The following is a 12,688-nucleotide window of genomic DNA, read 5'->3' as shown; positions in this document are numbered from 1 at the left end:
ATCTCCTTGTTTTAGACCAGTCTTAATAGGAAAATTATGAGACAAATATTTACCCAAATGGACTTCACTATATGTTTTGTTTAAACACATTTTCATCAACCTACCTAGTTTCATGGGTACCCAAACTCTATTAGAATATTGTACAGTTCTTCCCTTCTAACTGAATCATATGCTTCTTGAAATCTGTGAATAGCTGATGTACTGCCTCATTGTACTTCCATTTCTTCTCCAATATCTGACAAATGCAAAAGATTTGATCAGTAGTTGATCTGTTATGTTAAAACCCACACTGATGATCCCCAGTAATTTAATCTATTTATGGACTTAACCTTAAGGGAAGAATATTGGATAAAACTTTGTATGAAGTTTATAACAGTGATATCCCTTGAAACTTACTACAGTCAGTTTTATCACCCTTCTTGCGAACTGATACAATAATAGACACCTTCCACTGATCAAGAAGTTCTTCCTTATTCCAATAGAATTAATTAGCTTGTGGATTTAGAATGTAATACATAATAAGTATTTAACCTCCTGCTTTAATAAGTTCTGCTAGAATTTGGTCAATACCTGGCAATTTATACATTTTCAATTTTGCAATAATATTTTCAACCAAAGGAGGGCTGAGATCAGGTACTACCGGCTCAGCTTTCAGTATTTCTATCTGCCTAACATCACTGACCCAATGTACATTTTATAACTGAGACAAGTAATTCTTCTCCCTATTCAGCATGTTGTGGGAATCTGCAATAAGATCACCATTCTCCTCCTTCACTAAGTTACGTCTAGGTTGGTAACCCCTCTTAAAGTCATTTATTCCTCTAAGCAGGTGTCTAATGTTCTTGTTCTTACTGTTTGTTGCAGGATCATCAATTTTGTCATTCAGATATTCCATCATTTTATTCCTGAAAAGCCTTATATTGTTCAGATTATCCCCATTTATTTCTCTTGGATCCTGTAACCACTGTAATTTGACTTTCTTCCTTTGGCCTACTAATTCTTAGCATCCTTCATCAAACCATGGCTTATGCTTCTTCAGTTAATAATAACCTAAGACTCTCTTTGGCAGAAATTTTGATATTCTAATAGTTTCTCAAGCTCTGTTGCCACCATCTCAGCATCTAAGTTTTCCAAAGCTGTGAACCTATTTGAGATTTCAACACGATATTGCTCTTTATCCTCTACCTCATTTAATTTCTTGAGACTGAACGTCTCCGTATGAACTCTGTGCACTGTTTGTTTACTCACTGCTAATCTCTCCCTAAATATTACAATCTGCTGCCCTGAATCATCAGACATCAAACTTGAATGCCATCTCCTATCTACCAAAATATGGTCAATTTGGTTGTGTCTTTCCATCAGGAGATGTCCAAGTAAATTTATTAATGTTACAATGTGGGAACATTGTACTTTTACCAATAAGATATTAGATGTAATACATATCTTATATTTCTGTTGTTGATTAGCTTTGCAACATTAGATTTGTATCTTCGGTAAGTAAAAATCAGCTAGTGGGATCTGCAAAATTGCAGAGGAACATGTTACAAAAATATTTACAGTACATATTCCTTTTTCACTTTTATTAAGTAAACAGTAGGTGATGTAACTTGGATAATTGAGAGTTTACTGTGCATAGGCTGGAGACATTATGTAACCTGGTGCTGTAGGTGAGGAAGAGAAAGAACCCTTAAGCGAGGAGATCCCAGTGGTGCATCCCCCCGTTGAGAAAGAGAAGGAGGAGCCAGTAGATGAGGATGTAGGTGACTCCAAAGACTCAGGTGTTAAGGTGGACTGCTGTGGTGACGATATTGTACTGGCAGGCCAGAACAATGTGAGCATGTGCCTGGATGAGGTGCACATCGAGGTTGGGGAGCGTGTCAAGCTTAAAAGACGCAAGAAGAGGAGGAATCACAATGCTCAGGAGCCAAGTACAGAGCTCAAGAGCAGCACAAGGCACAAGAGGAAAAAGCACAAGCATGGAGAACACAGTACAAAGAAGTGAGTACCTGTAACATTATGTTTACATTCTGTCTCATCTGGGGATTTTCTTCCACAGAACCAAGTAGTTTTTGGTGTTCCCATTTGTCATCTTCCTGCTGGTGTCCCATGCATTGATTTGGCCATGTCTCTTCTCTTTTCGCATTCCAAATCACCACAACATTTTATTTTCAGTCTTTTATTTTTCTACCATTCTTTCTGTGTTGTCTTATTTTCTGATATGTGCTTTGCTGCCTGTTCCATCGATTTCATCCCTTTGATTTAGTTGTAATCACACTACTAATATTAGATAAAGTATGAAGCACCTCATTTGTAATGTTCACCGTTTCTAATTTTCATTTCATTCATCCTGTTGTGTTATTATATATAATTCTTTGGTGTTTTCTTTTTCTTAGGTCTAAAACTTCTCTTCAGTGTCCATTTTATGTTTTCTGATGTTTGCATTTTTCATCTCTGTGTGTGCCGCATGTCCTGCCCATGTCAGATTCCGTGATTTAATCAACATAATATTGTTATTACTTTTTTTTTTACTTGTGTATAAATGCACTGTTTTTAGAAAAATGTATGCTTCAGAATTGGGGTATGGCTTGTACACAAAATACAGTGAAACTTCAATTTTACAATTCTGGATTTTACATAATTTGTGAATTTACACACATAGCTAATTACCCATAAAAATAATGTTAAACGTTAACGGATTTTACTTTTCTGCAACTTTACATTTTCCTTGATTCCGCACTTCATTTTTCCAGTCCTGGTTATGAAAATATACTGATTTTACATTTTGTAGTTCAGTTATTACGATTTCATATCTAAGACAATGGACCTCCATCCTTATTAGCAGTTACAAATAGTTAAGTCTGAAAATATGTTTCAAGTGGCTGCTGATACATGGCTGCAAGTGATTCATGCATGCACCATGTGACTTCACTATGGCCTAGCATGCATGAGCAGATTTTTCTGCCACTGTGATCCAAACAGCTCATGCATGCCAGGTCAGCCTTGAACATCATGTGACTTAGTATAACAGTAACTGAACGAGTGTATTTCATCTCCAACTTCTTTGGCTGATGTGCTGAAGAATGATCATTGCAGCACAGTGACCATTATGTTTCTGTAAGTGGAACATTTAACAGGAATGCACCCAGGTTAAATTATTCAATTTTCCTGTACCCATGTGACTTCACTTTATAAAGACCAAATTTTATTATGGACTAAGACAAATTTCACAGCGAAAAGGTGAAATATGAATCATAAAGGAAACCTAAACCACTTAACAATAAATGGCAAAATAAATATTTTAGATCAAGTTGATGCATATATTGGAACACATGTTGAACAGGCATCGCAGTTGAGACCTTCAGTGCAGACCTTTCTCCAAGCAGCAGAAGTCATTGGAACTGGAATCTGCACTTGCTGCATAATTCAACGAAGCATGTGAGTAATGCTTCCATAGATGGCACCTGCCTCAAGGAGAGGGGCTTACACATCTCTGCTCATTTGGAAATAGCCAACTTTTTGGTTTCCAATGGTTTGATCAGCAGATTAAGAGACACAAGATTGCTTACAGAAATCTATCAGGTGAGAGCAGGAGTGTTGATTCAGAAATTGTAGAAGACAGAAAAAATGGCTGACTGTTGCAAGAAATTGAAGGATGACCTCTGTGACATAAATAATGCTGATGAGACAGGTATATTTTTGTCTACAACCTAGCAAAACCCTCATTTTTTGAGGAAACTTGCCATGGTGGTACAAAATCTGAACAGTGGGTTACTGTGCTCCTCACATGTAATGAAGATGGTATCGATAAGCTACCACTCTAGTAATTGGAAATGTTAAGAGATTACCTACAGAATATGAAGCTAGTACAAATTCTTGGATGACCACAAAATTATCTAATATCACCCAACACAAATGATTAGAAAACAGCGGGAAAAGGTCACAAAATATTGCTTTATCAGTGTACTTTTCATTCATAGAACACTACATTTTTCAGCAACATCAAAGTTCTGTTTATTCCAGTTAACTATACCACCCAAGCATAGCCTTTGTATTTGGGAGTCATTCATGCATTCAAATGCCAGTACAAAAGCAGCCAAGTTCAAAGACTGCAACCACAATGGCTGGGGGACTGCTCCAAGATGCTGCACAGATGAAGCTGTATGTGTTGTCTGCACTGCACATAGTAGCAGAACCATGGATATTAATAACATCTAACATCTACTACAATCAAGAATCGCTTTGTGAAGTGTGATTTCTCAACTGGTTGTATTGGCAGCAATGATGACAGTGTAGTGAAAATTACTGAAGATAAAGAGAATGACTGGCATAGTTTACAACCTCTTGGAGTGTAGTGACAATGCTCTTGATGCCTGTGGGTTGTGAAGTGTCAACCAGGTGTTAGATCAACATTTGATTAAGCCTGAAGAAGGAACAGATTAGGAAGAGTACATTGCAGAACATAAAACAACATTCTTGGATGCACTGAAAGGACTGGAAGCAGCCACAGAGTATGTATGTCAATTTGATACCAACAAAACTATTAATGTAATGCGCAACAAAGAATGATTATAGAGACTGAGAGCTCAAGCATAATGGAAACAAAAGCACTTATTGAATGGTTGAAGAAATAATGTGACTATACATATACCATGTTTGCCAGTCATCCAGGCAAATGCTGGGGTAGTGCCTTGAAACAGGCCATGATTGCTTCCTTCCACATCCTTTCCATTCACCAGTTATTCGCTTAGTGGGGGGTGGAGTCCAACTGGGTCCACTTGGCACAACGGCCACTGATTGGCAAATAGTAGCCTGCCCCGGGTGATTATGATGGAGAATTTGGTGGAATGAAGATTGGCAGGGGAAACCAAAGTACTCGGAGAAAATCCGCCCCAGCGCCACTTTGTCCACCATAAATCCCGCTTGACCAGACCCGGGATCGAATCCGGGCTGACACGGTGGGAAGCCAACGACTAACCGCTTGAGCTATGGCGCGGCCATTCACCAGTTATACTTATCATCTCATCTTACTGATATTGCATAAACACAGCAGTTGATATAGCATCAAAAAATAAACCAATACACCTGCCCCACACTCTTTACTTCCACGTGGTGTATGCCTCGGCTAAACTCAGGGTTATGAGTCTTGTATCTCAGGGGTACACGGGTGTTGGCTCGCTTACGTCATTTTGGATGCAGGCTCGATCGGTTAATCCCTCAGCACAGGTTCCACGTGAACACCCTCACTCCCTGGCTTCTACTCACCCACTACCCCATTACCCCCGCTGCTGCTTTCAGAAACCACGTTCTTACAGCCATCTCGAACCTTCCACTCGGAGGGCTTCATGACCAAATACACGGACCCCTTCCGGTCTGCAGACCTTCTCGAAGCTTCTATCCACAGGTCCTCCACCCCCACAGGCACGGACGAAAGAAGGTATACCTACTCCCCCTGAATACAATGGACTCACCAACCTCCTTTCTGTCCCTCGCGACAAAAGGCCAGTTCAGAGGACCATGATCCCTCCGGGGCATCTCATTTCCACAGCCAAACTTAACCGTTACTTACAAACAAAAAAGTCTCCTCCGTGAAGGATGCGTACGGTTACAAACTCCCCCGTTAAATCAGGTAACTTCCGAAACACATGTGATGAAAGAAGTTTCTCTGATTTGATGACACTCTCACGTACGCCCTTCACGTACCAAATTACACTTAAGTTAAAATCAAACAATACAAGACTTCTTACACATATAATGGACCGTCCCCACGTTACAAATAAAATTTCACATGCTAAGATGATAATCCTTATAATCCTATCATTCTCCTAGGATTACTCCAGTTACATCAGGTGGGTAGCCTCGACACTCAGTGATTGACAGTCTTTGCTTCAGGAATCTCTCCGCTTACATCACAATAGCTCACTTACACTCTTATCAGTACCTGCCTTCTGACAATTCTAACCAACTATTATTTCCTCAGTAGCGCCAATGCCCACACCTACATTTAGCTTTACACTCAATTTTCGGGGACGTCACTTTCAGCACATCTTCCTTACGCCTCTCAGGCCACTTATCTATCACCACTCACATTCTTGCTTCGACGATTTCACTTTTAGAATGTCTCTCTCCCTTCTTCCTTCCACTCTTTTATCTCTCTCCACTCACTCGCTCGACGATACCATTTTAATATTATCTTCCGTAATTTTCTTCTTCCGATGATACACTTTTAGGATATGGATAGAACTCAGTTCTCTTATCTGATGATAAACGTAGCTTCCCTATACTGAACTGATCTCAAATCACCGATGTTCTCAACAGATATTAGAGCTACCAGACTGCGATTATATGAGTAACCACAAGCACTACGGGGATTTCACCTTTCCCCTCCTCATCATACATTCATACCTCCAATCCTCATCCATTCTTCATGGGGACGCTCCACTCTTAACATTATAACAACAGATCATGTTTATTCCTTATACCTATCTTAACAATTATTATCTTATTATGAATTCAGTTCATCACCCAACGTCATGTGAATTTGTCAGAGGTATGGAATGGGGTTTTAGAGGGTAGGCGCATTATTCCGCTCCCTTGGTTCGAAATCCACTTGATCGTTTTCGAGGTCTGCGACGTCAGAAAGGAATGCCGCCGCCTCCTGAAGAGTTTGAGGTTTTGCTACTACCCAGGCCTTCTTTACCCCGAGGGGATAATGTTCTTTGAGGGCATTCAAGAATTCTAGGTTGGACATCGGAGGTTCTAGGTATTTAGCTTTCACAGCGTACTTCATAAGATGGTCACAGTAGTTCGCTGCGCCTCGCGGGTCGTATCTATCCTGATAGATCCGGAGTCGAACCCTTGCCTGACCTGAGAGGCTCCAGAATTTGTCCAGGAAAGCTCTGCGGAATCCCTCAAACGTTTTAATTTGATCCCAATTAGCATCAGCCCACGTCATGACTGAAATGCCTTTTAAAGATTGCCACGCTACAGCTAACTGAAGCAGTGGAGGAATATTCTTGATTTGTATGTATTCGCCTAAGGAATTCAAATGCGCCTGGGCGTTTTGGTCCGGTTTGTTTTCGAATATTGGTAATGTGAGATCTACGGGGTGACTGAGGATCCCTCTGACAAATTCTCCAGGGTTGCCACTCCACACTTTCTCCTGACTATCGACGTCATCGTGAGGATTAGAACCATTACATGAAACTTCCTTACTTATTGGTTCATTAACATGAGTAATCATGATGTCTGAGCTTGAGAGGGTCTTTTCAATCCTAGAATCCGATTGGCGGTTAGTAATCCCCATACATTGAACTTCTTCACAATTATTCTTACTTTCTACTCGTTTCTGATTTTTCATTAGATCAACTTGGGTCCTCAATTCATCATATTGCTTACTGACAACATCATACTGCTTGCTAATATGTCCGCTAGCCTGTTCAATTTCCGCCACTCGTTTCTTGCATTGATTTACCCTCTCACACCTATTCTCAGACTGCTTAGCCAGCTGAGTGTGAAATGCTGTCACTTCCTGTCTCAAGATTTCAAAATTGTTAGTAATTTCAATTTTATCATTCTGCACTTTCTCGGTCAGTGCTCGAAACTGTCCGTTGGTACTCTCTGTTATTTGGCTAATTTCCCTATTCATTGTTTCAATCTTCCGATCTGTCCTCAGTTCTACGTCACTCGCGATCTGATTCATGGATGACAGCATCTCACGCTTGTGTACAACAAATATGTTCTCCAACCTTTCATTAAATTCCTTTGCTCTCCTTTCACCCTCTTTCCTAAATTCATCTCTAATCTTTTCACTCTCCTTCCTATTCTCTCTAATCTCCTGGAACATCTCCATTATTTTATTGCTCTCCTTCCTATTCTCCCGAAACATCTTCATACATGACATTATCGCTTGCATATCTATTTGGTCATCTTTCCCCTTTTTGTCAGCACTCGTCAGTTGTTCTCCCCTACTCTCACTGATTCCACCTGTGTCCCCTTCTGTCGGTTGACCACACTGCATGTCCATTTCTCCTTCTGAATCTCCCCCACTCTCACTTATAATTACGCCTTCTAACTGCGTCGTCTCCTCATCCATCATTTCACCTTCTTCACTATTGTCTCTGATTACCCTTTTGTTTCTCAAATATCTGCGAGTAATCATACCTTCCCTGATTATTAACAATCCTAGTCTGTCTCTGTCACTTTCACTTTCCACCAACCTGACCTGAAGATCGCCGGGGTTGATTCTCCTTTAGATGAGTCGGGTTGTCCTCAAGATGCAATTCTTCCGATCTGTTACCTGGTTCGTCCTTTTCACCGCAGCATTGCTCGATGTCACTTTTCTTGTCCAGCCACCGCTATCTTGAACTCCTGGGTTCCAAGCACCGATCCACTCCTGGGTTCGAAGCACCGATCCTTATTGAGCCGCACATTGTTAAGAGTCCTTTGTTTATATGCGGCCGCTACTATTCGGGCCCCATATGCTGGTCGCCATCGCTACACCCGCCCCACACACACACTCTTTAAAGGATTTTAAAATTAGAACTAAAGATTTTATAGTGCTACCACAGGAAAATCAAAATTGACGTGTGCAAAATAATCTACATACCAGACAGATATCAACGAGGTAGATGTTGATAATAACGAAGAAAATAACAATGTGTTTTTTAAATGTTAAATTTTAGACTGAGTGCAGTGTGGCAGCAACGTAAGAGTATACACCTGATGATGGCCGTTTGAGGCTGAAACATGTAGTGTAGAAGAGAGCAAGATCAGAGACATATAATATATATTGTTTGCACTTGAGACGGAATTTGTATCATTTATCGTGTAGAGTGCAACAGGATGCTTAAATATAATATTGTAAGACTGAAAAAGGGGTTACATCCAGGAAGCAAGAAGACGTTTTATGAGGTCCTCAGGCAAACTCAAGGACTGAAGGTACGTTCAACGTAGTGACAACAGCGTCCACAGAAACCTGCCTGTTCTCACCAATAAGTGTGTCCATGTGAGCAACGTTTGCATCACTGAAGGCTGTGCACGGGCAACCTGAGCGATATTCATCAATGACAGATGTTCAGCCTTCTTGAAATCTTTCTACCCAGCAGTACATTTCCTTTCGCTCAAACAGCTTCCACCATACTGCTGAATCATTCTTCTGTGAATCTCCCTTCTTACAACAAAAATCTTATTACAGAACTCTGCTCCCCTCTGGTCCAATTTCCTAGCAAGATGGCCATGATTCTTGCACTGTTGTTCGAATTGAGCTTGTCGTGCCATCAGTTGCATGCTGTCAGAACCTGCCCTATAGTTGTCTGTACATGCTGTAGTAGTTTAAGTAGGTTGCATCCAATTTTATTAAATATCCAGTCAATTTTCCCTTACTTTTTGAAGTTCCCTTATATACAGGGTGTCCCAGGAGGAATGTGCCAAACTTCGGGAGGGTGTTCCTTATGTTAAAGTATGCCGATATAACCCAAAACACCTATGTCCAAAGTTGAACGGTTACGGAGATAATGGCCAGAGAAGTGTCAAACTTTGACCGGGGTTACACACTTGTTGATTACAAAATAGATATTAAAACTGGCAGGAATATGTGGATTCTGTAACGTTAATAATGTACGTAACATCAAACTAACTTGTGAGTGACATGAAGCCATAAAATTGAAGTACAAAATACTCACTCGCCATGTCATAATTGTCCTTAACGTTTCCAAGCACTATACATGACACATGAATGGTAAGCGATGACGTAACGTGCTGACTGCGCGTTCTGATAAAGCCAACTCCATAAGCACGGATAGGATGAATCACGGCAGTCAAGGACAAACAGAGATAATTCCTCTCAGCTGATAGGTATAATCCGTGGACCCGCTAGAAGACCACACTTTTCTCGGGCCATTATCTCCGTAACCGTTCAACTTTGGACATAGGTGTTTTGGGTTATATCGGCATACTTTAACATAAGGAACACCCTCCCGAAGTTTGGCACATTCCTCCTGGGACACCCTGTATATTCAGCTACTCCTCTGGTGGATGATGTTCCTGGTTCAAGGTCAGAGTATGCACAGCTTTTAGTTCTTAGCCTTTAAAAAGTACCATTATTGTTTCAGAAAACACCATGATATTCGTAGGGCACCTCAAGATGGGATTCCACAAGATCAGCCCCTGGAAGTGGTGCCAGAAACAGAGAGCAAAGAACAGGCTGACAGATTAGTAGAGGACCGGGAATTGAAGTGCAGCAATGAGCTGGAACTTCCCCAGTTGCAGCAGCGAGTGGCCATCCGTATCAAGCTATGCTGTGACTGCAACTCGAGACATGTGCAGGATGCATGTCCACTACGTAATCCTGCAATAATCATTGGTGATACTGTGATATTTGGACAGTGGCAGAATGAAAAGAAACAAGCTCGGACTAAGGCACTAATTTGTAATGGGGAAAGGACTCCAGAAGAACTTTCAAATGCTCGGAGTGATTCGGTGAATGGTGTTATCTCTGTAAATAATGGGGAAGTTGATGGACTGAACAAAGATGGTGGTGGAACATTCCTGGAGGAGACACAAGGTGATAGCATTCCAGAGCTGGGTCATCCTAACGTGAAAGGAGACAGCACCAGCAGTTCAGAGAGCACCACTGATGTGAAGCTTTTCTCGATGGATGCATCTGTACAGAGGCTGAGTTTTGCTGAGGAATCACTGCCTGTGGGACTGGAACTGCAGGTGTGTGACCCAACTCATGGGCTCAGTGTTGTGACACGCTGCAACCTAAAGCAGTACACACAGTTTGGACCCCTTGTGGGACAGCCAATTAAGGAGATGGACATTCCTGACGACTTCAGCATGAAGGACATCTGGGAGGTGAGGCTTAGGAGCTATATGCATGCATAGGTATGCAATGTGTTTTAAAAATGTGAAGGTATATTTGTGTGAAAAGAAATACGTATGACTTTTATAAGCCTCCAGTTTGGTCAGCTGTTTGGTCAGTTTGAGCCCTTTCTGTTTCTCGTACTGTAACTTCAGAACTAGGTTCTTTGCGGGTTTATATAACTGTATGGTAATGCAATCTGTCTAATATCAAAGCCTGCAAATGGATATAACCATGAGCTTGTTTACTCAGTTAATGCACTTAGATTCTTTTTAATTCTCTCACTCATCTATTTCTCAGTCCTCTTGAATGTCACTTTTGAAGAGGTTTCCGCACAAAAACGCTGTATGCATATCTTTTTTCTTGTCCTAGCTATACATACAGCTTGTCATAATCGTATCACTTCCCTGACCATACTACCAAATATACATGTATGTATGATAAAGATTTCTTGGTGTCAGAAAAATGTAGGTTTAATTGTACAGTAATTTACAAAGCTTATTGTCACTGAGACAGCTGTGCATGATCATGGAAGTACAGATTATTCTAATTTTTTGCAGGTCGTGTTGCTATAACACAAGCAGGTGTAGACAGTTGAACTGTAAATGTTATTTAAGAGCTGTATTAAATAACGATTTAAGAAAAGACCTGACCCATCATTAAAACTTTAAAAATTTTATTATTCACCTAATCTTAATTTTGATAAGGAGATTTTTCTTATATTTGGGTAAATGCAGCAAATGAGAAGCATAAATTGCGTAGTTCCTCATTATTTGCTTTCTCCCATTCTTCACTATTAAATGCATGATTTTTATTGATAATGTTTGTGAAAAATTTGGTGGGGAAGTGTTGCAAAAAGAAATGTACATACCTGCATTAACTCTTAATTGTATGTGTGGAGGCAAAGAGTGCTGGTCTCAAATTGGCTATGAGGGAGTGAGAAAAATGATTATTACTCGTATCACTCTGACTTCATTATTTCCTCTGTAATTTACCTGCTGGAATTAACATTCCTCCAGCTGAAATTTTCTTTTCTTTAGTGGTCTGTTCAGGAAATAATGAATGTGCTAGTATCTTTGAAATTGAACTAAAACCAGAGCATAGGAAAATAAAACACACATTTTGTACCACACTTGTAATTATGTTGACAGCATGTCACCACACAAATTTCATGTCTTGTGTTATAATAATTGTTCAGACCAAACTGCAGAGTAGCTACAGAATTGGCGGCTCCTCAAGAAGGGCTCAGCTCCATGAGTAAGTAAGTAAGTAAGTAAGTGGGGTGAGACTAAGTCCCTTGTACTGTGGCCACTTCTGGCCTATTGTACCAGTCCCAGATGATAGGTGACGGTGATTGTGGAGTAATTGGTGGAATGAAGATTGGCAAGGGAAACTGAAGTACTTGGAGAAAACCTGCCCCAACGCCACTTTGACCACCACAAATCCCACTTGACCAGACCCAGGATTGAACCCAGGTCACCGTGGTGAGAAGCTAGCGACTAACCGCTTGAGTTATGGCGTGGCCCTATGAAGACACTTAGTTGTGACAGAAGTGTGATCTAATGAAGTGTAAGTCTCACAGAGGACTAGTGTAACTTTGCAGACATAAATATCGCCATACCAAAATATACCGCAGTTGTTGCTTTCAAGTAGTGTAGTGATTCATCATTCCCAAAGTGTGTACCCCCATCCTGGTCACCGAAGCAACCTGTATCCCTGAGGGAAAGATCTCCTGACTGCCGATCTGATGGGGTAAATATATGTGGTGCTATCCAAGAGTTCCTGAAATATATTGTGACATGTTGCGCACAGCCGAGCCCCCCCCCC

At 40.8% G+C, this 12,688-nt stretch overlaps 1 protein-coding gene across 2 annotated transcripts in view; it reads left to right on the top strand.

The window, feature by feature from the left end:
- Positions 1–12,688, top strand: part of LOC111868644 — a 55,759-nt gene that overhangs the window by 14,305 nt on the left and 28,766 nt on the right. For both annotated transcript variants that reach the window (XM_023859484.2, XM_023859485.2), the window contains 2 exons: positions 1,668–1,998; positions 10,110–10,854. In XM_023859484.2, the coding sequence (XP_023715252.1) occupies positions 1,668–1,998; positions 10,110–10,854 (1,076 nt within the window). The remainder of the gene's footprint in view (positions 1–1,667; positions 1,999–10,109; positions 10,855–12,688) is intronic.

The sequence above is a fragment of the Cryptotermes secundus genome, unplaced genomic scaffold (genome assembly GCF_002891405.2).
Source record: "Cryptotermes secundus unplaced genomic scaffold, Csec_1.0 scaffold696, whole genome shotgun sequence".
In the NCBI taxonomy this organism is placed as follows: Eukaryota; Metazoa; Arthropoda; class Insecta; order Blattodea; family Kalotermitidae; genus Cryptotermes; species Cryptotermes secundus.
The sequence above is the reverse complement of the archived record's forward strand: the minus strand, read 5'-3'. Positions and strand labels throughout refer to the sequence as shown.